Source organism: Anabas testudineus, chromosome 1 (assembly GCF_900324465.2).
Source record: "Anabas testudineus chromosome 1, fAnaTes1.2, whole genome shotgun sequence".
Classification (NCBI taxonomy): Eukaryota; Metazoa; Chordata; class Actinopteri; order Anabantiformes; family Anabantidae; genus Anabas; species Anabas testudineus.
The window spans coordinates 16659447-16685501 of NC_046610.1; the positions used below are offsets into that span (position 1 = coordinate 16659447).

The window sequence follows — 26055 nt, forward strand, 5'->3', positions numbered from 1 at the left end:
GGCGGTACGTACACACCGTGCGACACTTCCGGAAACACAGAACGGGCGTAACGTCCAATCAAACACGGATCCAGTTTGAAATGAGAGCCGATACTTGTTTCTCCCTCTTACTGAAAACCACAGCTACATCAAAACTGATGTGTGTTCATGGCTCTTGACTTATAAGAAACTATTTTTGTTACTAATACGTTGATTTCCAGCTCCAGCTGCCTCTCGTCGCCAGCTGTTTGATGGGAACCCAGGAGGGAGAGAGAGGTGAGCTCGCCTCACTAACTTAACGTTACCGAGCTAACGACGTAACGTTACTGCTAGTTAAACTACAGCTAACCTAAGCTCATAGTTTGTATTACTCTCTTTGTCACTGTGCCCGACATCGCCGATAAGTGCACTTACTCTGCAGTTAATACTAATATAATCATTAGAGCTCACAGTTTAACGTTTTTAATAGCAAACAGCAACGTTAGCAAACAGTCCGAATTAGCCGCTCTAGCTAGCTGACGTTACTTAACACAACAGGTAAAGGTTACTTAATGTAAATGACATAAACTCTGACTGGCGACTTTAGACAATGGCTTCTTTGTTGTTATACCACCACAGTGTTCCTACAGTCTACTGTGTTACTCACTGAATAATTGTTCCAGTTACGTTAGTGTGTACGAGTCAGGGAGAAGTGAGTCCCCGCTCTCTAACCTGAGTTTACCGCGGACAATGAGAAGTGAGTTCATGCTGGAGGAACTGAGTCTAGACTGTAGCTTTACTACGACTGAGTGGCACAAAAATAACTCCATACAGGCAAACTTGTGCTTTGTATGTGGTACACGGTCTTGTAGGAAGTATTCCACATAGCTAAAACTTAAAGATGCTGAATTTTGCTTCTGGTTTAACTCTTTCATTGTATTATATTGCTCCATGTACTTTATTTGACTTCAGATGTTTCATTTCTGCTTCAGTAACTTACTGTTGGACATGAAAAGACTATCACTCTCTTTCCAACAGATTGGGTAGATGTGGCAAATGATCTACTCAGCAAGTGTAACATAAACCTGAAGCTGAAGAAACTGACGGACTGCCATGCAAATGTTTTCATTTCTCTATATGAAAACATTTTAGGGGAAAATGTTCCAGGTGAGTCAATGAGGCAGATCTACTACATATCAAAACAGTTGGCTGATTAGTTTATTAGCTTATCAACAAACAAACCATAGGCACGGATCTTCACACCATCAGTTTTTTTGCTAGGATTTGCAGTTTATCTTTATTGTATGTGATAAACTAAATAGTTAATTTATTTTGAAATGTTGCACATACAGAACAAGCAATTTCATGTCACATGACCTTAAAGTGGGCTTGAAGTTATGACCTTAAAATAGGGCAATTCAATTTTCTAAATCATAAGGCCACAAACGCTGAAGGCTTATAAGCTGTCTTTTAGTTTTAGTGTAGATCACAATCTTCTGAGTGTGCATACTATGTCAGGAATGCTTCCTAAGAACATCAACATGCCATTATGAGACTGTTATTGTAGTTCCTTCCTGCATTGTTAAAACAGGAAAGCATGAAAGTAAAGGCTCAGAGAGTTTTAGGAAGTTGGTGTGAATCTGTTTATCACTGTCACTGTTTCTGTGGTCTCATGCATGCTTTGGTTATTCACATTTGTGTGTGTTTATGGGTTTAGATTATATTGCAGCACCACGCAGTCAAGAGGATGACATCCATAATGTTCAGGCTGTGATTGATTCTCTGTCCCTGGATTACCTTCAGATCAGCCTCTCTCACATTACAGGTACAGGAAAAGCATACAATTTATACAGCTACATTGAGTGTAAAAGTTTAAATGTCCATGTAGCAGAGAGAAATACTAATTATTCACTACATTTACATTTAGCTATTTGGCAGAGGCTTTTATTCAGTGTAGCTTACAAGTGAGGTACAAAGCAAGGGAAATATCTAAGCTAAGGAGAAAAACTATAAAGTTAAGTGCTCTGTGAAGAGCTGCTTCTGTTTCATGGGGTATAAGTGCAAGATTTATTTATTTATGTTTTGTGCAGGGAAAGATTTAAGTGCAGAGAAAGGTTCACTACTACATACCTACATAACTTTCATAGTGATAGAAGAGAAACAGTAATGCTTTCAGGTAACTTTGTTGTGGGCTGCTGTTGAGGTTTCCTAGAAGGTCATACAGAAACAGCCTCCTTTTTTCTTTTACAATAAAACCGATTTGGGCTAAGTATAACAATGAGAATGGTTTTGTGTTTGCAGGTGAAAATGTTGTCATCGGAGACAAAGAGTCTATTGGGAACCTGCTGGAAATCTTTGATGGGCTTCTGGAGTATCTCAATGAGGAGATGGAGTCACAGAATGGTGGTAGGTAGATTTCCTTTGTCACCTTTCCCGTGACAGATAGTCAGTGTGTAATTTCCTTTGGATAACTGCGTTCAAAAGAACACAGCTCATAAAGTTTCCTTTTCTTCTTTAAGCGTGAACTGGACATAATGCATCTTAAACTTAGTGGAACTGAGTATGGTTTTGAGTGAGTGGGACACCACCAAAGTACGCAGTGACTGACTCTGCCTGCACTTACAAATGATGTGTGTTTCCAAAAAGCCAAGTGAAATTATTTTTAGCAGTGAGTTCTCACATCAGTTTATCGCTGACATGTTGTCAGGCAGTTTGCTGACTTGGTTCCTCTTTAAAATTCCATGGAGGTCATTACATGTTGCAATCACAAGTTTTGCTCTCTATTGTGTATTTATCATGATTATATTTTTGCCGTTTTTCTTACTTCTCTATCTCTCCTTATGAATCATTTGATTTTGTGCCTTTTCAGAAGAACTGAATGACAATCGCAGTAAGGATGTGTACACTGAAACCAAGCAGCCAGCAAGTTGTGATCCCACAGAGGAGAAAGAAACTGAACAGGAGAGAGCATCTTTGTCTTCCACTGGCGAGTAAGTGCTTCTTCTAAATGTAGATGTACTGCATAGCCCCTGCAAACACCAGGAAACCCAGAATTATGTTATATCATGTTCACACGATACACTTAGTGATTAATGAAGTTGTTTTTGTTGTATTGCTTGGATAATTGTTCCCTTGTGTTGGAAATTTCTACTAAACTCCTCGAAGATTACCAGACAATACTATGAGCCTTTTCCTTCACTTTTCTCTTGATAAAATTTGAATTTCTGTGACAGCGCTTTGTCTGTTCATATGTGTGCCGGCCACAAAGTTCTCCTTTTTATCCCAAACATACCACTGTTGCTTCTTCTAGAAATGTAAAATTCACTATTTCCTCTGCATCAGACCGTTTGATTTTGAAATGACATGCCAGACACAGATGTCTGAGAGAGTGCAGGATCATATAAGAACTATATCTCTGCCTGCCTGTGTGTCCATCAAAATCAAACAAATACTCAAGCCTTAAAAATGTCCAGAGCAACTACCAGTTGCTTTTAATGTTGTTGTTGATCACGTACATTTATTCACACTCCTCTTAGAAGTAAATTATAAAACTATAAAATCTGTCAATATTGAGCTTTTGGAAATAAATAAAATTTTTAAAATTGCAAGTAACACAAGAACCACTGAATAATGCAGCTCTTATCAGAAAGTCATCAGCACGTCCATGCTTCTGATCTGATTTCAGCAAGTCTGACCTTTGCACAGGTTAGACTGTAAGACATTAACATAAAACATTACAATGACCTCACCAGCCATAGAACAGATGTGGGGGACTCACACAATTTTAACATGCAAGACTAATCATTTATTATGTCTTTGATACTACAGTTCAGTTTATTACAATTCTATTCATACATGTGAAGGCAGTTAAATGCAACAGCATGTCGGTCAGATCAACAAGTGACTATAAATCCAAAAAATGTACTATTAAACCAAAACAAAGTACAGTTATGATAATCATTTACACCAAGACTATGACATTTCTGATTTCTGCTTTGGTATATGGTGTAAGTGTGAACATGTGGTAGATCGGAGTATGTCTTTATGATTCAGGTCCACCGTTCGATCCAGTAAACATTCCCTCCATTCCTGGAACGCTGAGGAGATGGGATCAACTAGTGAGCTCATCGGGCTGGGAGTCTCGGCGCGCACATTCACAGACAAAGAAGAAGGTGAGACACACAGAGTCAGGAATTCACGTTCTCTGAGTTGAACATTTCTAAAGTGTTCTTGCTTTTTTTTTTAAAACATAGTCTGAAACAATTTAACCTGAGGTTTAACATTATATGCACTATAATAATAACATCTGCGTGTGTCTTCTGTTTTATAGTGCTCCTACCAAGATATATATTGTTATTTATATATATATATATATATATATATATTTTTTTTTTTTTTAATCCATGTATTATTATTGTATTATATCTTTTAACTTGTAATTTTAATGACTAAATAAGCTCATGATTTACTTATTCTTCTGTTAGGACTAGCAGACCCACCCCAATCCTCACAAACAGTCATCGCTTCTGGTCCGCTGGATGCTCAGGACACCCCACTGACTGAGCCTCTGCACTCGGCCATTGCTCTGAAGCCACCAAACCAGAGCAACACACCCCAAGAGCCTGACAGAGACACATGTTCACCCAGTCAGTCTCCCCCAGGTGTTGGCCTGAATCAAACAGAGGAGGAAGCCATTCCTGTAACTACAGAGGTAGCCTTATAATACAGTATGATGGCTACCTGGTATTTGCATGCAATTTGAAAAGACATGCAAACTTTATCTTGCCAGAGTTTTAATAAGATATGTTATTACAGTAAAGCAGGTCGTTCTTAATTTGGTGTTCTTTATTCCAGTGATACCAACACAGTTCTTTCCATGTTTGGTTCATAAAACAGATTTTGATGATCTTAGTAAATTCTCTACATTCAGTGTTAACGATCTCTGCTGAATCACATTCACGCTTCTCTCTCTGCTGTACCTAATTTTTTCACTGTGCATCTCATAAAGGCCTCTGAACAAGTACCTGATAGTGTGGCTACCAATGGAATACAGTCTCCTGGTGAGTTAAAACACATTAACCTTCATTCTCAGTCAGACCTAATTGCCACTTAGTGGTTTGATTCGTTAAACTCTGCATCACCAATCATTTTTATAAAAAATAAAAACAGTGTTGTCTGCTAGCTCTTTGTGTAACTGAGCGTTGTGACTAAATGTTTTAGCCCACAGTGAGTCTCCAGGGTAGATACAATTTGTGATGTTAATCTACTAAGCATGTGTGTCTGCTGATAAGTGACAATCCTCCAGCAGAGTCAATGTTCACTTAATTCTTGATATATTTTGCTCAACTTCCAGCCGTGAGTGAAAAGTCTCTGTCCAGCCAGCAAAGAGCCAGGACAGAAGTGGAGGGGGAGACACTAGAGGTAGGAAAGCAGCAAGTCCTCACATGTTCATGTTTTACAGCAAACTCTAACTCCATGCAGAAACATTTGGGTCATTGTTGTTTAAAGCGTTTTGTCATGTCCAGCAACCCTTGTGAACTAACACCATGGTATTTGGTACCCGGCCGCTAAGTATCGGTGTGGCCATGTAGTTGCAAAGAGACACTGACATTTACTGTATATGTAGAAGTATAAATGCTTACAAGAGTAGGCCAGCGAAACCTGTAGGTTCTGTGTAAATTCAACACAGAAGCATACATCAGGCTTAATCGTTACCAGATTTCTACCCAACTCTGGCCAAGGAGAGACCATTACAAAGGGCACAGCCTCCCTGTGTAGTGCATGTAAACTTGAAATCTTGTTTCTCTGAGAAGACTTAAGTGCATATAAACACAGTCACCGTGTTCGTGTCACAGTACATTAACATAAATTTCTTGTTTTTCTAATCTCAGCTAACTAACAGGGGTCCCAGGAAGGTTTTATTCCACACCCAGCCAGATGTGCTCTTCCTCACCTTGCAGGATGAGACGGCACGTACCACGCCTTCTCCACCAGACACTGAAGAGGAAGAGCAAGGCGCGGACGATCTGGGATATACCCAAAGATTACAGGACATGAAGATGGGCCGTAGAAACAGGACAGGCCTCAGGTAAGACAAGTTTAATAAAAAAAAAAGAAGGGAACTGTAGAATGAAGATCAGAAAATCTCAGAATTTATCATTTGATGAGTAACAATGTTCTGTGTGCTGTCTTTATTGTTATTGTTTGTCTGAGCAGTAACAGAGTGGAGGAGGAATTTGAGGAGCCTCTGTCTTACCGCAGACAGAGCAACAGGAAAGCAGAAGAGGAGCTCCATCACATATCAGAAAAACTGTCCAATCGACTTGAGGAACTCGATCAGGTGAGTGTACTTTTTAGTCTATTCACAGTAACTTGTCACACGTTTTACAACCTGCAGAAGACTGAATCTACTTCTGTATACTTTTTGTATACTACCCCTTCAATGTGTAAAACAGCACCGTATTTGTAATTCCTATAGATGCTTAAGCGAGTGCTGGGTGAAAGTGGAGAGTCCAGTGAGGACCGAGAAGAAGACAAGCTGTCTCACCACAGCGACAGCATCAGGGAGTGTCACAGGATTCCCAGACACACGGGTACAAACACATTGTTACTAAAATGTAGTGAATATGATCTTTTTATCAAGAAAACAGACAAAAAATAGCTGGTTTGATAGATAGATAGATAGATAGATAGATAATTGTAACCATGATGCAGTTGAATCAAATCAAATGTATGTTTTGAAATTGTGACTTTGTTAGTTTCAGGAACACCTGATACTGAATCCTCCCACCCGACATGCTCCCTATCCCCCTCCCCTCCACGGGCCCGTCGCTCCCTGCAGGGACAGCTAGAACATGCTATGGCAGAGGCCTTGAACCTGGATGATAGGAAACAAACCAACCTCACAGCTACTGATCGTGTAAAACGAAGAGAGCTACAACACATGTCCTCTCACAGAAAACACCACAAGGTACTAACGTGGTTTTCCTTTAAATTTTCTTTTTGGTATACAGTAGATACAAGATACAGAATTTCAGTTTACTCAGTAAATATGTTTTTATGTTGGGTTTTATAAGATGTCATGTCATATGCACAGAAAACGAAATGACTCTCCGTCTTTTAGTACCTGGAGAAGGCCGCCTACGAGGAGGAGCTGAAGAGGTATGAAGACAAAAAACGGGCAGATCTGAACAAAGCACGCATCAAAGCCCAGGAAGCTGTAAGTCAATGACAAATCACGAATACTAGTAGAGTATAATAAAAATCTTTTCTAAGACTGAATCAGATAGATCACTGACGTAATAATTTATTTCAGAGATGTTTGTCACAGCTTCGTGTTTTAGGGCTTTCAGGCAGAAACTGCAACACTTTTTACTAAATATCACGTATTGATCAGAAATGAGGAAAAATAAGTCACACTCGTTTGAAGACTAATTAATTGAATTAATGTGGATAAATGTATTTGCTCAGACATAATGCAGTTTTAATGTGTTTAGAGAAATATACAGTTAATTGTAACAACAAAGACTGTAAAGAAAATGTGCTTTCACACAAAGGTATTTTTGAAGAAAGTATTTACTCAATCAATTTTACGTGTAGAAATATAAATTGTTGCACAGCCAAAGTTGAATTTTGGTTGCTGGTTGCCACTGACTGTTGGGGAATTTGTCCCAGTTTGCTGAACATTGCATGTATGTGTTTGTGTGTGAAGGAGCGTGAATACAGGGAGGCCATACTAGGCGATGTTTCCCAAGTCCCCAGATTGTCCCCAGCTAAAACAAAGGACCAGCACAGGCCACAACGTTATACACAAAGCACACCAGGACGGAGACGACGGGAAGCCCCAAGGAAAGCTCAGTCTAGTAAGTTAAGATGTTATAGACGTTCTGTGTCCAGTCGTGATTGAACAAACTGCTGTACAGACTTAAACTGTGTGTAAAGCTCAAGGATTAACATAAATTAAACAATCTGCTTTGTAAATTCTGTTACTGTAGTTAGTACTTATCACAATGATGATGACCACAATGTAATGTGGCACATGATTATATTTAAACAAATCTCAATAGTAAAACTAAAAATACTTGACTACTCTTTTACAGTTTTACTCTCAATAGTATCCTCTGTTAGTAAATTTACTTTGGCCTGAAGTTACACTTAGACTTTACCCAGAGTTACCTGTTGTCATTGGGCATCTCTCACAAAATAATGATCCACCTTAAAGCATATTTGAAACAAGGTCTTTACCAAGACAGAGTTAGGAGTGAGCCACCAGTTTCTCATTTGTTGTGGGACTCTGAGACGCAGGCTTCAAAATTTCTTGATTTATTAATCTGAGTTTTGGTGTTTGTTTCCTTTGCCTGAGATTTCCTCTTGGGTTGTGTGTATGCATTTATAAAAGTTAATATTGGTAACCTCGGGCTGGCTGGCCCACTTGCGCTGATAACTGCAGAAGTAACAGCCCTGGTAGACTATTAAGTATGGACCACGAGTGTGTTTGATACAACGGCACTTTCTGTTGCACATCGGGCAGTTCTTCATCAGCTGCAGGATGGCCTCCTCGTCAACCACGTGCTGCTGGTTTGGTCTGTGATGGGTCAGAAAAGATAGTTGACAAATGATAATTTAACAGTGGAGTGTGACTGGAGGTGGAAGTGAAATACAACAGATGACTGCCTGTTCGCACACTGGGGAACATGATCAAAGTTAGTTTGCTGACTTACTTCTCTGTGGTTGCAGGAAGTGTTTCTGGTAGATTGACTTGAATGCCTGTGAATTAGTATCGGTTTGGTACATCATCAGCATCTGCACCAGGCATCAGAAATCCTATCTCTGGCTGAGTGAGAGACTTTGTGAATTGGCCAAAGCAGATCTTAATTAAAACAAGTCAATTAAAAGTCGTAATTCAAACCAGTGGGGGCCTCTGAAGCACTTAACTCTAGCCTACAAACGCCTGTGCTCGTTGCTTATTATTGCTGCCCCTTAGGAATGGTCTGTATTAAGTAAAGTAAACTTAAGAGCTTCGTCCAAATCATTGGTTGACATTAAATAACACATAAATACTTCCTCCTTCTTTCACTGTCTGTCTGCTGATGGAGATCTAGATATAATGAAGTTCATTCACCGACTCACCTGTGCTCCTGAACTGTCCTGATGGTCTGTTCATTACTGCCCTGCTGTCTTGCAACTGTAAAATCCAAACACAGACCTACTGTGAGTTTGTCACTTGTCAAGTTACTACAAACACAGAAAGTTCGTTATTTCAGCAGGGACCTCAAACGCCTCTCTGCTCCATGTTCCACATGCAACCCTGGCCTAACCTAGCAGCTAACATTAGCTCACAGCACTGCACAGTCGCTACAGTGCGAGTTTAGTGAATGAGCTCATTTCATATGCTGATAAATCCACAGTTAAAACTGCCTCTGAGCACAGACTCCGACCTGAGCTGCTGCTGCTGCTGCTGCTGCTGCAGACGCATCATGTCCCCGACGAACTGCTTCACTAGTCGCCATTTTCAACGCAAACTCCACCATTTAAACGCGACACTTGGCTCCAGAGCAGAAACTTCTTTCTTATTTACTTATTTCCGTAGAGCCGTTCAGGAGGACAGTCTGCTGCACACACGTCGTGTATTCCTCTATTACACGGTGCAGACGGGTTGTGCACCAGCAGGGAAACAGCGCCCCCTGTTGGTTCAGTGCTCTTGCTAATTGGAGGTTTGCACTCTAATCACAGTAGGAGGAAAAGTTATACAGATACAGAAATGGAGAGCAATCCAGCGTATGGTGGTGGGATGCATCTTTGATTTTTTTTTTTTTTAGACCCACATGAATAGAGCCAGGGGAAAATTTCACCCCTCTTCAGTGCAGTACAGCCTCCCTCCTCAGTACTCCTTATATCTACAGGTGGAATGACATTACATGAACAAATAAAATGTATAGGTCTAATGTGTGTTCAGTGTTGTGTGATTATACAGATAACATTGTGTCCACTCTTCCCTCCAGTGAAGGTGAAAGAGAATGAACTTCTCCCCGTTCTCCTGGAGGAGTTACCCCACCTTCACATCTCCCCTCACGCTCTGGGCCGGATGTGGGAGCAGCAAATGCAGCAGGTGGACAGACTCCACGAGCTCTCATCCTCTCGCAGCCATCAGCGTAGCAGCAAACTCTCTAGACAGGTTGGGTGTCCATTACAAGCTGCAACAATGAAGCAGTGAGATGTAGCCGGTCTTCAGAGTTTTAAATATGGGATGGATGATAGATGGATGAGTGCTTAAATAAATGCTCATCTTCCAGGTGGAGGAAGCCCAGAGGAAACACGATTTGCTGGTGGACATCATCTGCAAAGAACAAGATCACAACAAGCGTCTGGTCAGCATCGACACATTCACACACACATAAAAGATCCCTTTACACCAGTAAAGTCGAACACGTTACAAGTGAAATTGTTGGTCTTCCAGAGGGACTTTAAAGAGCGCATCCAGCAGCAGAAGTTGACCCAGAACAGACTGAGGGAACAGAGGCAGCAGATTGCCCGCGCAAAGAAGTACCACAACGACTACCATGTCCAGCACCGCGCTCGCCTGATGAGGGCCCGCACCAAGGAGGAGAGGGTGGGTAGTGAAGAACTCCAGCTCCAGGAGTCAGGCGCCTTATTAGTTGTCAGTGAACAGTGGTTTTCTGTCTAGATATTAGAAAATGTAACTTTTTTTTGTTTAGCTTCTTTGTTTTTGACATTTTGAGCTTCCTTGTTGCACGTCATCACATTTCAGAAGCAGAGTGAACAGTCTCAGGGCGGCTGACACTGTTCACGAGTTCTTCATAAGATTAAATTACAGACCATGTGATGATCTGGTCTTAGTGTGTACAGTGAAATGATAGTCTGTGTGTTTGTGTGTGTGTAGATGTTTCGGCAGCTGTTTGAAGAGGGTTTGGAGCTGCAGAAAGTCCGGTTAAGAGAACAGAGGGCCTATGCCAGAGAACAGCGACTGGAACATCAGAGACGGCACCAAGACCAGATAAAGTCGATGGAGAACTACTACAAAGACCAAGTACACAACACACACACACACACACACACACACACACCCACCCACTGACCTATATATGAACAAGGAAGCTACCTTTGTATTGTTTTTAAATGAACTTCATGAAAAACTATTATTGGGGAAACATTAAGCCTCAGTACAATAAAGCCCTTGTGCGTAGACAGCTACTGTACTCGTGAATTCCAGCTGAACTATAAATTTCTCTCTTTCAGTTTTCACTACTGGCTGAAAAACTTGCACAAGAGCGGCAGGAGATTCAGGTTCGGAAAAAAGCTCAAGAAAAGGTAAAACCTTCTATCACAGTTATGAATGCATGGCTAATAGGACAGTGTTTCAAACTGAAATAATGCTCAGGCTCTCAGAAAGCAACTCTCTCTTAGTTTCCTTTTTTAAAGGTTTATTTAGTATTGTTACTTCAGCTGCTGTGGGTCTCTCGACAGACTGATCATATAGATGGACTCAGATGATACTGATGCGAGTTCCTTTGACTTGTTTAAGAATTGTGACCAAAATCCGTGCTGGTTGATTTCAGGCTTTGCTGAAGATGAAGCGAGAACTACGTTGCAGGATGGAGCGAGAGATTGGTGAGCTGCAGAAGATCATCGTCCAGAACAACGAGGAGGACTACATCCAGGATTTGGAGGTCCAGAGGCTGCGTAATCGAATCCAGATGGCCTCCTTCCAGTACAACACTAGTTATCTGCACTGAGCTGAGGAACTGGGTACGGGGCTGTTTTAAGATCAACTCAATCAAGCCTGAATTTACATGAGAGGGACGTGTTTCTGCCATTCACAGCTAAGGGTACGACATTCTGATGGCTGAACCGTTCGGTCTCCTCGGGCGTCTTCCTCCACAGATTTGCACAGGAAGTGGACACGTACACAAGTCCTGAATATTGATTAATAATGAACTGAACACACTGACGAAATGTAGCTTTTAGCTAATTTAGCTAACTCTTCCTCTCACCTCAGCTGCTGTACCTGGACTTCACCACACTGTGGACCAAGTCCCCTTCTTCCATGGTTTTAGTACTTGATACCTACGAATGTGTTACGGTGGCTCCCTCACTGTGCAGTCTTCATGTGCTGTTACTGTAGCAGAAATGAGTAAAACTGTTCTTCCTTTTGCCAAATAGGGACCACTAATGCAAAGATAACATGTATGAATGCAACATACATTGTTCAGATTTTGTGGCGTCTTCCTTTTAATGTTTTAACCATGCAAGTGGATTATTTATTTTTTAACTTGTTTAATGTCCTTTGATTTTTAATTAACCTGGTGTTGTGCTTTCTGATCACCGGGGACAATCGTAATCAGTCTTTGTTTTCTCCTTTTCATGAGATCCACTGTGTTTTTAACTCTCAGCATCACCATCAAATTGTAGTTTTGAACTAAAATGTCAAGAGTTGCAATGCTGAAACACTGTCTACTGAAGACTGAGATGTATCTAATGAACACATAAATACCCTGTCGCCATGTGTTAAAAGTGTGGCCTCACCTATCTTATCATCCTGTAAATTAACATTTTGTTGTTTTAATACCACAGAATATCAAAAACATCAGTACAGCTACTGAACAGATCCTGTAATGAAGCGGCATAACGAGTTAAATTTTAAATCTAACCTTATTAATAAAGGTGGAAAACTTTACAATGTGGGACCCAGTTATACCAGGCAGTAGTGCGTTGTCTGTATCTAATTACACATTGATTATGGGCCCATATATTTACACCAGTGTCCTCAATATTAATTCTGCCTGCATGCGATTAGATCTAGATATTCAGGAGAACATCTGGGATCTGTTTGACATGTCAACAAGCATTTTCATTTCAGTGTGGCTTAAAATTGAAACAACCCTTGAGCTACTCTGAAACTACAACAAGACGTGTTGAAGGAGGAAACCTGAACTGTTCCTTCGGTCTGTCTTTCTTCAGCGAACCATCTTTGTCATACCTTTGTTGGACTGTAGTACGTGACAGTTTCCATCGTATCTCTGTCTGCACTGCTGTGCATGTTGTCAACAGACAGCTACAGTACAACGGGCTGAGGCAGCCGCCCTCTGGTTTGCATCAGTAAATAAGTGATGCTGAGACGCTGATGAGGCGTAACGACAGTCCAACAGTTAGTTCCATCCATCTCAGATATATTCCTTTTTCATTGTGATCCTGGTTCAACCATTGTCTGCTTGTATCTCAGCTAGTATTACTGTTTGGTGACACTGCTGCGTTGGTCTCGCCATGTGATGTGTCTTTACCGTTGACCTGGAAATCGCTATCCTCTTTGTCATCTGGCAGGTTCGTCCATTTGCAGTGGCTCTGACAGAAGCAGCACGTCTGGTAAACAACGAGCTTTAGTCCTTTGACACGTTTCCTAACTGTACATTGTCTGTTGCATTCCCGGCATGACTTGAACAGCTGGATGATGCATTCTTCATCCACAACGAACTCTGACGGGCTGAAAGAGTTAGAAAAGCTGCATCAATGTCATGACAAAAAATTAACTATGAAATATAGAGTGTCAGCTGCAGCTTTGTAACAACGAGGCCAATTCAGTGATTAGTTTTAGCTGAAAACGGTTGTTTAGTATGAAAAGATGGATATAAGACTGAAGATCAGAGTGACACACTACAATATTCCAACAAGAAGCAAACCCCTCAGCAGCAGAAAGAAGCCAAGTTTTAGATGTGTATAAAAGTACAGAGATGAACCTGTACTACTTACAAAGTTATATGGACCGACAAGAACAAGATTAGCTCCTGCCAAAACGCGGCAACTCATGATGGTAACGGCACAAATCCCAACGTGTACAGAAAGACTCTGTGGGCCTATTTAAAGTGAAGTGCATCAAAACTAATTGGGAGGAGCGTGATGACGCTCTGAAATGCTCTGGCTGGCCAAGTCAGTCACCAGACCTTAACCCAGCTGAACCACGTATTTCATGTAGGAGAGGAGACACCCCCACAGTAACCAACAAGTGAAGGAGGCTGCAGTTAAAGCCTGGAAAATCATAGCAAAAGAAGAAACCAACAATTTGGTGATCTGCAAAAACAAATCGATTCGCCTGGTCAGTGGAATAGTTTGTAGGAGGAGACTGTATATGTTATGTTGATGTTAGGTTAGAGAGAGAGAAGTGTTCAGTCAATCACTGATAGCTGGAAGTTATAAGAGTGAGAGGAAGAGAGATGTATTATTATCATCATACCTCCCCAAGTCCACCAGGTAACGTCCGTCTCCCACACTTAATGAGGTGCTGAATTCTTCATCCTCGCCTTCTGGATCGTCTGTGTGGATCCATTTTAGTGACAGTTATCACTTCTCTTTCCATCCAAACAGTTTCCATGCCATATTCAGAGACAATATGATTTTGCTAACGTGAAGGTAACTCACCTGCATTTTCTTTATTTTCCATTTGTTTGGTTGTCCACTCATCTTGACTTGTACTCCCTGACTCCTTAAAATAAGACAAGTAACAGCGACCCATCAGCGCACAGTTTGGTGAAAAGGGGCACCACTGTTTTTATATTACACATTTTAATGTGCCACAATACATCATCACTGGTAGATTGTCGTAGATTAATCTCTCACTGATACTGTTTACAGATTAGTTATCCATATTTACCCTTCCATCATCAGATGAGTGGAGAGAAGGAGCAGCATCGTTGTCCGGCTCAGTTTCATTTGGTGAACTCATTATTGGGAATTCATAATGGACACTTTCACTGAACAGACAGATGACAAAGAATGTATGAATATCATATATGTGACATTTTGCTATACACAGATAAAATGAAGCATTTTAAAAGGGGTCTTATCAATAGATGGTGTAACTAAAACTAATTTACACAGACTCACTCACCAGGTTTCTGTTGAAGAACTCCTCTCCAGGCTCTGTGGTTCAGGTCGACTCTCGGACTTGGTACGGAGGTAACTACAAACACAAAACGTGCCAGTTAGTTAAACACATACAGTAAATGAATGCACCATGTCTTCCTCATCATCATCATCATCATTATTATTATTATTATTATTATTATTATTACTACAATACACGACAGGTTTAGTCCAACATGTAAATAAGAAGACAGATTATATCTATATATACTGATACATCCCTGGAGTTAATGATACTCTCTCTTCTCTGTGCCTGAGTATTTATTATGTGACCCAAAAGACAAATTCATAATTTGTGTTTTGATATTTTGATGTTTAAAGCTCCACTGGACGAGGTGAGGTCACCAGTTAACACGGTCACCAATGAGTTTGTAACACCGGTGCTAGCATTAACCATCCCAGGCCGCACACGGTCCACCGGGTGTGAACACCGAGATCAATGAGTTGGAGCCGTGGCGAACGCAGTTAGCTAACTTTAGCTGGAGCTCCGTGTTTACCTGTTCAGGAGAAAATTAGCCACCTCGGCGTCGTTCTTGAAGTCGTGCCGGGCTCTGAGCCGTCTCCATGTTTTAAAGGCACCTCCGATATTCACCCGGGTTTTGCTCCGTTTCTGGTCACTGAGCCTCTTGGAGGCAGCTCGGCTCGATCGAGCTCGGACGAACTCCGTCTGCTCCGAGTCGGTTTGTTTACCTGCGTCCATGGCTTCGTGGGCGGAGCCACACGGAACAAAACACAAACACTTTCCGGCCCGGAACGAAAACATTAAAGGAGCACTGCAGTGTTTCTGGTCCCGTTTGTGTTTTCCTCACACATGGAGGAGAAGTAAATCATCTCAGCATCTGTTTTGAGGCCGAGCTCGTCCCGCAGTCTTGTTTACACTCGGTTCAGGGTTTTCAACACTATTAAAGTATTTTAAACTCTCAGTATCGCCACTGTTGTGGGCTGTTTACAGAAGTCTACAACCTGACCAAATACCTATTTATCATCATCATCATCATCATCATCATCATCATCATCATTATTATCATTATCATTATTATTATTATTATTTTTATTATTATCATCATCATTATCATTATTATTATTATTATTATTATTCGTTATTCTTTGGTCATTTCTAGGCTTTAACTGGAAGCGTCTCTGGGCCACTTTAATTGTATTCAACTTTCTATTCCACTTCATATCACCATGAAAATACATTTGAATCAGTATTTATCAATACACAAACTGTACCAACAAAACATAATGCAAATGTTCTCAAGGTGCAGATCACTTCTCCAGAGTCCAGACTCGCACATCGTCATGATCTGGAACAAAAGACACAACTGCATGCGGGTCTATAAAACATAATGCTGTGAGGGCCAAACAGCATAGTTTTATTGCTCAACTTTCTGCAAGGGTACAAGAAGTTTATTACTTTGCTTCTTTATTGTCCGTATGTACAGGTGTCAGTTACAAGCTCACAGAGCAGTTGATGTGGAAAAACTATTAACACATATGCTGTAATAATAAATACAGAAACAGAGAATAAAAAGAAACAAAACATGGTGCAGTAAAAAAAAAAAAAAAATCGGTTTTGTGCTGAATTCATTCAGAAGCAATTTACACACATACACAAGAATTTGCACATTAAACTGTAAATTTCTACTTCAAAGTGTGGGGAGGTTGTTTTGGCTCCAATCAAATCATCAATACAACAGTGAGTTTTTGTTTTTTTAATTATTATTATTCAAGTAAATTAATCAGATCAGTTAGAGAAGACAAAATGTTATTACATCACAAGTGTTCAGAGGTTGATGAATTTAACAATGACTAGCACAATTATTGGCTGATTAACTGGGGACAAGTTCGATTTCCCCTTGTGTGGAAACTGTTCCACAACTGGACTGAGACTGAACCAGCCAGAAAGCACGGTGCCAACAAAACGTAACAAAGAGCAGTGGACTGTGTGCACTGGACAAACATACATGTGTGCATATCAAGAACGTTTGTGTGCATTTGTGTATATATGTATATCTGCCATCTACATGAAAATCAATCAGTCCATTAACTATTTGGTTAATAGAAGGAAGTGTCTGATTATAACTTGGAGACCAAGTATGCATAAGGTGTGCAAAAACATGTAATGCATTTATTTTCTGCCTCTGAGTCAGGTTATTAAAAGCAAAAAAAAAAAAAAAAAAGAAGAAATCTCTGTAACTGTTCAAAGATGAGAATGTCTGTGTACTGTTTTGTTTCTCTGGTTTATTTCATGGTGACTGCAGTTTGTTAGCAGCTTATCAGCTAACAAACTAATGCAGGCAGTACAGATATAAGAAAAAAAAAAGATTTAACAGGGTTTTCCAACTTAAAGAATTTAAAAAATGATGTGAATAAATAGGCTTTATCTGACGAGCAGCCATTCATGCAAAACGTTTTTTCCGAGTGGAGACTCGCTCTGTTTTTCAGTGATTTTCGATTCTGGTTGAACACTTTCACAGTGTAGCACCCAGGAGCAGCAGCAGCAGCCGACCGCCATCGTTTACAGCTCTGAAGACAGAGAAGAAGAGACGGCTCTTCTGCATATGAATTAATATTTGGACCTCCAGAGCTGCAAATACGGCATTTCTTGTTCTCCTATGAAGGTATGTGTGTGTCAAAAAGTGAAAGTGCTCGACCAAAAGAAAATGTCACTAAACAGACAAGGTCTTAAAGAGACGGATTTAAAGACAGGCCTCTGAAATACAGTTTCCAATGAACCAGTTTTATCCCACCTCACATACCAGCCTAATAAATGTTTTAAAAATAAGAAAAGAAAAAAAAGACAACTTCACCTGAGAATGCAAAGAGGTCTGTGACAGACACCAGCATGCTTGCATTTAAACTGAACAGAAAGAACAAGCAACAATATACAAAATAGCTGTGTATTTGTACATATATACTCAAAAATTACAGGTGTATAGATACTTTTTACTCTGTATATTCTAATGTAGTTGTATAACAAATAAAACATGATATATTTTAATCTAACATGAAGGAAACACTCCTGCCGTCACTGCTCAGTTTGTAAAGTGCACTAAAGTGACAAGAGAGAGAAAGAAAGCAATACCTTTTTAAGCTGATGTGATTTCAAATAGACTTTCCTGTAAAGTTGGTTTTGAAACCTGGTCCTATGGACAGTTGTGCCCATTTCACAAGTGATCTGAGAGGAAGAGGGTTAGACAGAATAAAAAACCCCCCAAAAAACAACAACAACATGCATACTTGTTACTGCTGGAGACAAATGTACAAAGAAAAGTAGGATGAACCAGGCTCAAACAGTCGCCTTCAACCAGTTTCAGGATACTGTGCTAGTAGAGCTGAGTGGGTACTAATCTATAAAAGGTACACATGCAGAAACACGTGTACAGGAGCTGTGGTCACTGTGTGCAGTGAGTCAAGGAAAAATAAGACGTATGCCTTCTTCGTCACCAGAGTCTGCCCCCTCAAAACGCCACAAAAACATCACACCTGCTTCGAGTTTCATTCCAAAACAGTATATTAACTGATTAAATGTTATGGTTTTACATGTACAAAATAACTGCTGTTGAATTTTGATGATGAAGTTCAAACATCAAAGCATTTCACTGAGGTAGGATGAATCTGTGGCGATCCTACATGATGAAGCACACCAACGCTGCAGCCTTGAGGATTATTTTACCGTGTACTGACTGAGGGTAAGATGGCTGCTAAGGGCAAGATATGGCTACCTGCAATGTTAAAGATTCAGTAGCATGACAAGTTTGTTTGAACTGTAAAACACAGTCAGAAAACCTTTGTAAGATACTGAGCTGTATGTTGATAATCGGCTTCCTGATTTGGATGGATTTAAAGTGAGTCGACCAGGCAGCGCAGGTCTTTTCACAGTTTATTCTTCTAACTACAAAGGAAGCAGAAAAAAACTGCCCATTAACGATGATACAAAAGAGAACAGTTGCAAAAAGCTGCAGCTTTTCATTTGCTCTGCGGATTTCACTTTAACGACACTGAAAAAAGATGGGGTGACTCTCTAGCAGCTGTTCAAACAGATGTTGATAAGAGAAGAATGTGATGAGAGAAAAGGAAGATTGCAGGCCGCTCTACAACGCAGGCTCTGAGTGAGCCTGTCAGCGCGTCGCAGGGACAGTAGAAGTCCTGAAAATAGTTACACGTTCATGCACAAACACGCTCTCCAATATGTGTCTCATTCCACTGCAAAGCCACAGGTCTCCTCGATGGCGGTCAGCAGCTTGTCGTACAGCTTGTCATAGCTCTCGTATGGTGGAATGTCAATCCGATTGAAGCTGCGGAGAAGAGAAAGTGAGAGGATGAGTCCGCAGGAATGAAGCTACGAGACGATGAGAGGCACAGTTTCCCTATTATTATGGTAAAACATGATTTTGTCTGCATGTGTTATGTGCATGCATTTCTGTCTGTACACGTGTCACGCACCAGGTATGGGCTTTAGGCAGGTTGTTTGTGTTGGCATCAATCTGATGAATGGTGAAGAGTCTGGGCCCTGCAGCACCTGCAGTCAAAACAAAAACAGGATTCAACAGGTGAAGTTTGGCATCAAATTCCATTGTTAAGTTACTCACCAACAACTCAGCTAATTACACAAACACACACACACACACACTGTGACACACAGTCGGATACAGTAAGTACCCTGTAATGCCTTGAAGCCCTGCAGTGGGACTCTGGACGACCCGGTAACAAACTGCAGTAGTCGGGCCCTCCTCTCCTCATCAAATGACTCCACAGCTTTCCAAAACCACTTGACGATGTTGCTGTCAGGGGTGCAGTGCTTCAGGCGGGTGTTGGACTTCCAGTCTGAGATGTCAATCTTGCCCAGGCCACATACTATCAGCTGAAAGTAGACAAGAAGAGAGAAACTTAAATATAAACATGAGTTCATCCTTAAGAAATGAATTTATAGTGGTCTTCTGCTGTACCTCTAATTCCTTCTCGTCAAAGGACTTGAGCAGATGTTGAGGGATAACTTCATTGAAGCCTTTCTGCAGGGCCAGAAACTGAGCCTCAATGCCATGCAGGAAACGCCAGTTCACATACAACCTGCAGAGAACCAGAGAGGAGGGAAGAAAAAACACCGATTCACCACCATGATACTGAACTTGGCTGAACTGCCCCTGAACATCTGTGTGAATGTAGGAAAAATATGAGAACATGTTGTAACCATGTGGGTGGAATTCAAACTTAGTTCCCTGTTGTATGTTTGTGTCACAGTATGTAAATGAGTTGATATAGGTCTATCTTCTTCACACCTGACATATTCTTTCTTGGTGTCCTCTGTGACAGGGATACTCTTGCCGTTGGGCTTCAGTTCATGCTGGATGATTTCACCATAGGCATTGTGCTCCACACAGAAAGTGTGGTCCAGGACGCCAGTGATGTCATTGTCCCTGGGAAGATCGCGACAAAAGTACATTAAGTAACAACAGGAATCGGCTCTCAACTTGATTTCACTATCCTTTGTTTTGTTAGGAAAACAAAATGCAATCAAATAATATCAGTCAACAGACTGTGATGGCATTTTTTTAATCATTACTCTCATACAACCAACAACAGACATAAGAACAGATTCCCATTGGAAAAAGGCCTAAAGTTTTAGGGCCTAATAAGATCAAACTGACACAGCATAATACACCTCACCACTGCTCAGTGCTAAAAGAGTAAAGCTGCAGGATGGTCCCTTTTTAATCAGACATTCTTCTGAGTTGGCAGCAGAGGGCGCCACAGTCATAGTTTGGTTTTTGCAAAAGTGTCAAGTTTGTGTGTGAACCTGTTTTTAATGCTTTCTGTGATCAGATCTTTAATGCATCTATTAAACTAACTTTTTACTTTACTGCTACAATATTTTCTTATTAAAGCACAATAGAACAATGTGGCACAGATGAGTCAACTGATAAAAACAAGATCTTACAGAATCCAGACAAGGCTGTTGTGAAGGTCGGGGTCAACAGACTCCATATCATCCAGAGTGATCGGCTTCCCCAGTAGCTGTTTGTAGAAGGGCAGCGTGAAGCCTCCATCGATGTAGTGGCCATGGAACACCGCCATGCCCATGATACGACCCACGAAGTGGAAGTACGACAGGTGCTCCTGCAGATCAAACCAAGATTCTCACTCCACAAACATGAGGCGCATGTGTTTTGGTGAAATGTTAACTAGTTTCAGCTGTTAGAAAAAAAACTGCCTAAATGTATCATCACCACTGTCTGAGCAAAGACAACTGTTAGGGACAATTAACTATTATATAACCTTTAAACAACACTTTGTTTTCTGATGCTAGCTGTCTGTGCGTCAGATAAATATGTTCATTTGTGTGTTGTTAGAAAACTAAATTATTCATACTGGATTGACGGCAGAATCAGGGTTAATCTGTAGAGTGTAGATGTCGTCTCTGGAGTACTGGAACAGGCCATAGTAGGGGTTCAGCATCTCGTGGGACAGCAGGTATAACCACTCCCTAACACACACGTACACACGCACACACAGTGAGACATGTGCTTCAAACAATGCTAAAAAAGTATTTAAAAATGTGAATATAAAATAAATAAAACCACATAAACACATTTAAAATACACTTAAAAAATTACCTTGCAACCCCACCATAGTCCAGTCCCTCCTCTCCTCTGAATTTGATCATCAGTCTTTTCCATAGATCCTTCGGACGCATCTTCATCACTTGTCGGTATGACTCCTGCAATTTAATGCATACAGAAAGTTTAATATTGAACAGCAGCTAAAAAAAAAAGACTAGTTTCAACATGAGGCCTCTACAAGGTGATGCTATTACCTTTGCTTTGCTGTGTGTATGCCTGTATGTGTGTTTGTGTGCTAATGTAACTTCATGATTGTCTCCTTCACCCTGTTGCAGTAAAATAAGTAATGAGACCGTTTCCTTTTCACATTACGTAAGTGCCACTGCCTGTCCTCTCAGAGGAGTCCAGAGACTCAAAGGTTATGCCACAATAAACAATATCCTGCTTCAGCAACTGAGAAAGCATGACAGAGCTGAGCTGCACAGACAAGACTATAAGCTTGGTCCCGCTGGTGTAAGATCTAAAGGTTTTAATTTAATTTATCAAGTTGTAATGACGCAGATGACACATGAAGCCTCTATGTCTCTTCACACAATGCTCACATATGCAAAGAAACATGTGGCACAGAACGTGTAAATAGGAAGTCACACTATAACTGTTCAGTGCATGCAACGCCAGTGATATACTGCAGTGCTGGTTCATGCATGGAAACCTCAAGTAGATCTCCAGAGCTGGTTTTCACACTTAACGTTCCTCTTCCACAGCTGTCACGTCTATGGGGGATGAAGTCATATTTTTCATTGCTCAACTTGAAGTTATGAAGTTATGTCTGCCACTGCTGCCTTAGCCCCTTCCCTCATCTGCTACTTCTCCCCTCCCCATCCCTTTAGCTGCTGAAATCATCCAGAAAGAATGCCTTTGCCTTGGTAGAACAAATGACTGGGAGAGCAAGGAAAAGACAGACAAAGGAGCAGAAGAAAAGAAACAGAGGAGACGTTTTCTGTTCCGTTGTTCCCTGGAAATCATAAAGTGGTTCTGAGTCTGTCTATTCCTGCAAATACTGTACATTAAAACATAAAAAACCTGTGTTTGCTGTTGTTTTCAGGGACATGAAGCCTGAAAACAATAATCATGTGTGCATGTGATACTTTAAATACCAGATGCATTGGAAGTTTATGAACATACTGTATGAAGGACACACAATGTACACATTCATGGTGCACTCGGTGTGTCATCTGTTTGCATGTCTGTGTGTTCAGCTGTCCTTCGAATGTTTCCTTTTGTTGTGTAATGCACATCTTTTTTAAGTTAGAGTGTTATGTTTATTGTTGCACTGCGGAGGTGAAATTTCAGTGACCTTAAGTTTCAGGCGCAGGATGATAAAAATAAAGGAAGTTAGGGTTGGTGTTTATTTTGAAAACTAAGCAGCATTTCGCTAAACAAGTGCAGTGTGATCATAGAGTGTGTGAGTGTGTGTGAGTTAGCGTAAGAACACGCCATCTTTGATTCAGGTGTACAGTTTATGTTTTTTTCTTACCTCAAATATCTCCTCTCGGCAGACCTCAATGCGGCAGTGGCCAGCCTGGGGTTGTTGCTGAGAAAGCTCTTGTCGCAGAATTTTTAGCTTCTGCACCAGGTCTCTCTTATATTTGGGGACAGTCAGGCACTCTGCCTCCTCAGGTAACTGAGCTGGCGACAGAGCTTGCTGAGGAGCCCCAGGACCAGCCTGGTCCTTCAACTGGGTGGGATGACTGGGATGATTGCAAGAGAGGGGTAAGGTAAGCAAAGAGGGATGTGGAGGGGAAAGATGAGTCCGTGGAAATCAACAAAGAATGAATGGGCAGGTGATTGGGAAAGAGACAAGAGACAGAAAAGTCATATATTAGTATAATTCATTGTTTACATAAACAGTTTGGCTGAGCTGCTCTTTCCAAAGGGTAATTTCCACTCTGTGTTTTCAGTTGTTTACTGTCATATAGTCATAGGATCATTTTCTCTTTCACTGTTTTGACTCCTGTGAAGACTGCAGATCTATACAAAGATAGAAGAAAAGGGGGAAGTGTCCTGTAGGGAATTCCCCAGCCTCTGCATCTCAAATATCCTCTGAACTGCTGAAAGAGGGAGTTTTGTAAGAAATTCCCTCTGTAGCCCTCACTCTCCTCAGGCCAAGAGCCCTGGACACAGTGCTAAGCCCTGAGAAAATCAGATCCAGATCTGTGGACAGACTGGGACTTTGACCAGACATTTGGTAAATATCACCACCAGGAAGAACAGAGAGTGGGAGATAAACCCAGAATAAGCAGGGAGAGGGAGATACACACAGTGAACCAGAAAAACGTAGAGGAAGAAATATACAAAAGAAGATTGGTATGAGAGTAGCTGGAGCCACTTAGATAACTCAACGTGTTCTCTTTGTCCTCCTCCATCACACAATCTCTGTAAATTTAAATGTTTTAAATTCTGCCTTACTAAACTTGTATCTCAGCTCAGACATTTACTCCTCTCAAGCCTAAATCCAGTGACAGTCTAGGCTGATTCCCGGTAGGTACCAACCTCAACTGCAGCTTCCATCATCCGACCACTGCAGCTGCCACCCTTCCTCATACTTTGAGGTGGAGGGGGAAAACAACATTTCTGTAAATGTCCAGTCTTGTTTCTGTCTACATGACACCGAGGATGTTTGTCTTCTAGGTTACAAATTATATTCTGGCAGATGCAGAATTTAGTTCTTGTTTGTCCGGCCAAGGTGCAGCATTGTTGTGCAACTGTGGAACAACACGTCTGGGAAAGATGTGTTGTGTAGTGGATTCTAAGAAAACACGAGATACAATCTTGGCAAAGGTGAGCTATGGTCATTTTAGGTTCTGTGGTGCCGGTGGTGAGATGCCTGGGTGGGCCTCGTAAAAATATAATCCATCTCACTCTTCAACAGGACAGCAGCCCTCATTTCGCTGTGAGAAGTCGCTGAGCCAGCAGAAGACTTCCTTAAAAGAAGCTACTGTCCTCCACTGGGAGTGGAGTGTCAAGACTGCTGTTGGACAAACAAAGGTGGCACACCAAGATATAAAGGAGCAGCTCGCAGCCAACCACTTATTCCAACACTTGTTGTACCCCTGGGTTCTCTGGCTCAGTGGGTTGGAAAAAAGCCTCATCTATTTGGGCTTTCCAAACTAAACGGGTGCAGTGTTTCACTAGTCCACCCCTGTATAATCAAGTCCGCTGCTATTTATTTTATTGGCAGGCGCTTGGGCTCCTAGTATGTCAAAAAAGGGTAAGACTGCAGCAGACCAGTCCTGAAAACCACTTCAGGAAAGAGGAGGGGAGAAAAAGATGGCCTTAAAACAAAATGCAATGAGTTGCTTTTGGCTGCAAGGCTCAAGAACCATATAATAAAGTGTAATTTCAGCACACTTGTTTTTTATTCAGAGGACACAGTGTAATTAAAAATGTGTTTCAACATAGTTCATCGTCTTTGGTTTCCAAATGCGACGAGCTCTGTGTGTATCATAACAAATACAGAAAATAGAAGCACAGCAAAATGATGAACGATGAAATCAGAAATAGTTCCCATTGCTGTGACAGCTTCCGTGAAATACGACGACTGGGGAGAAATATAAACTTTCAAATTTGATGTAAGAGCAAGAGGATTTTTATTGTTGTTATTCCAAGGTGGAGTGAGTGGCAGGCAAAGGAGCTGGAGAAGTAAAAAAAACAAAACAAGAAAGAGCGAACATTTGCCAGGACTGAATCACCTGCACCTGAACCTGCAGTATTGTGATAGGCCCCCATTCCCCTGTGTGTTTTCAGGGAGGCAGACTGGGTTTGTGTTAGGTGAGGGACTGCATGCACAGGAGAGCAGCTCTGTGTGTTTGTGTGTGCAAGAGAAAGTGCCCTTGCTTTTTCTTTACAGCAGCTGGCAAAGGTAGGCTGTAACAAGTGTTGAGTAAGTAAAAGGGTGTTAAAAGCCCCCACAACACACCCATTCTGCCCACCTCAAAGGGTCAGAGGGTCCTTTATAAGTAGATCTGTTCATAGTATCACCTGGTACCCTGCTCTTTACACCTGCTTAGGAGGCAGGGCAGGGAGGTGGGCCAAAAAATACCAACCTGTTAGAGTCTGCTGAATGTGGAGTCAAAATGCGTATATATGAGTAGAGAATTATTTACTTTGATAATATACATGCGTTTTGCCAAGCTCTCACATCTGCACATTTCTACCTAATCCAAAAATATGTGAAACACAGCCAGCCAGCTGCAGACAGACTCCAGTGATGAGTTTGAGTACAACATACTTAGTGAGAATAATAATAATAAAGAATTCTGATTGCACTTGATCTTTAAGTACAATTCAACTTTACAGCAGTGTAGAGCATATGGGAGGAAAACAAGTTGACACCAACCACAGAGTGCAGTACAATGAGTTGTACTGCTGTAATGTGTATATATACACAGTAGTACCATTAAGACACCTGGTATTTACTGTATTGTCTTTGGTGAGGTTTTACTTACAGCAGAAAATGTCAAGTACAGTATATGTTGTAAGTAAAATTTATGGCTAACATGGTAATTAGCATTTACATTTTTCTTTCACAGGTTAAATA

The 26055-nt window shown here is 41.1% G+C and overlaps 3 protein-coding genes and 1 long non-coding RNA gene across 7 annotated transcripts in view; 1 reads left to right on the top strand and 3 right to left on the bottom strand.

Annotated features, from left to right (window-relative positions):
* The first annotated feature begins 41 nt into the window (after nt 1-41).
* LOC113161722 (centrosomal protein of 95 kDa) lies at nt 42-12483 on the top strand. Its single transcript, XM_026359515.1, has 21 exons — nt 42-255; nt 997-1125; nt 1676-1783; nt 2260-2364; nt 2828-2948; nt 4012-4130; nt 4443-4669; nt 4967-5018; nt 5312-5379; nt 5850-6046; nt 6175-6298; nt 6437-6551; nt 6723-6928; nt 7082-7177; nt 7670-7820; nt 9960-10132; nt 10251-10325; nt 10415-10567; nt 10859-11005; nt 11215-11286; nt 11535-12483. The coding sequence occupies exons 1-21, from the start codon at nt 231-233 to the stop codon at nt 11709-11711; spliced, it is 2640 nt and encodes an 879-aa protein (XP_026215300.1). The 5' UTR covers nt 42-230; the 3' UTR covers nt 11712-12483.
* Nucleotides 7869-10099, bottom strand: LOC113161724. 2 transcript variants are annotated; one of them, XR_003298772.1, is made up of 4 exons: nt 10013-10099; nt 9088-9142; nt 8679-8787; nt 7869-8542 (listed from the first exon to the last, which is right to left on the bottom strand). It is a non-coding gene; the product is annotated as an uncharacterized LOC113161724 (long non-coding RNA). The 2 variants fall into 2 exon arrangements; XR_003298771.1 differs by having other exon boundaries at nt 8679-9142.
* Nucleotides 10168-15599, bottom strand: LOC113161708. The gene is made up of 7 exons (XM_026359494.1): nt 15390-15599; nt 14858-14929; nt 14621-14720; nt 14389-14452; nt 14204-14282; nt 12956-13456; nt 10168-10294 (listed from the first exon to the last, which is right to left on the bottom strand). Exons 1-6 carry the CDS (start codon nt 15590-15592, stop codon nt 13195-13197), a joined length of 780 nt encoding a protein of 259 aa, XP_026215279.1. The 5' UTR covers nt 15593-15599; the 3' UTR covers nt 10168-10294; nt 12956-13194.
* Nucleotides 15600-16228: 629 nt separating this feature from the next.
* Nucleotides 16229-26055, bottom strand: part of LOC113161682 (E3 ubiquitin-protein ligase SMURF2-like) — a 52877-nt gene continuing 43050 nt past the window's right edge. For 2 of the 3 annotated variants that reach the window (XM_026359454.1, XM_026359453.1), the window contains exons 12-20: nt 22993-23206; nt 21510-21613; nt 21265-21379; nt 20834-21012; nt 20175-20312; nt 19845-19965; nt 19558-19759; nt 19342-19417; nt 16229-19193 (exon numbers count right to left, since the gene is read on the bottom strand). In XM_026359454.1, coding sequence (XP_026215239.1) covers nt 19094-19193; nt 19342-19417; nt 19558-19759; nt 19845-19965; nt 20175-20312; nt 20834-21012; nt 21265-21379; nt 21510-21613; nt 22993-23206 — 1249 coding nt within the window. In that variant the 3' untranslated portion in view covers nt 16229-19093. The remainder of the gene's footprint in view (nt 19194-19341; nt 19418-19557; nt 19760-19844; nt 19966-20174; nt 20313-20833; nt 21013-21264; nt 21380-21509; nt 21614-22992; nt 23207-26055) is intronic. The other variant, XR_003298767.1, reaches the window with a different exon arrangement.

Excerpts from the sequence above, each read along its gene's own strand:
- LOC113161722 (XM_026359515.1), top strand. The coding sequence starts at position 231 with ATGGGAACCCAGGAGGGAGAGAGAG. Across the intron at positions 4,670-4,966 it reads CCATTCCTGTAACTACAGAG|GCCTCTGAACAAGTACCTGA; the intron begins GTAGCCTTATAA and ends CATCTCATAAAG. Across the intron at positions 5,380-5,849 it reads TGGAGGGGGAGACACTAGAG|CTAACTAACAGGGGTCCCAG; the intron begins GTAGGAAAGCAG and ends TTCTAATCTCAG.
- LOC113161708 (XM_026359494.1), bottom strand. The coding sequence starts at position 15,592 with ATGGACGCAGGTAAACAAACCGACTCGGAGCAGACGGAGTTCGTCCGA. Across the intron at positions 14,453-14,620 it reads ACTCATCTGATGATGGAAGG|GAGTCAGGGAGTACAAGTCA; the intron begins GTAAATATGGAT and ends TCTTATTTTAAG. Across the intron at positions 13,457-14,203 it reads TACCTGGTGGACTTGGGGAG|CCCGTCAGAGTTCGTTGTGG; the intron begins GTATGATGATAA and ends TAACTCTTTCAG.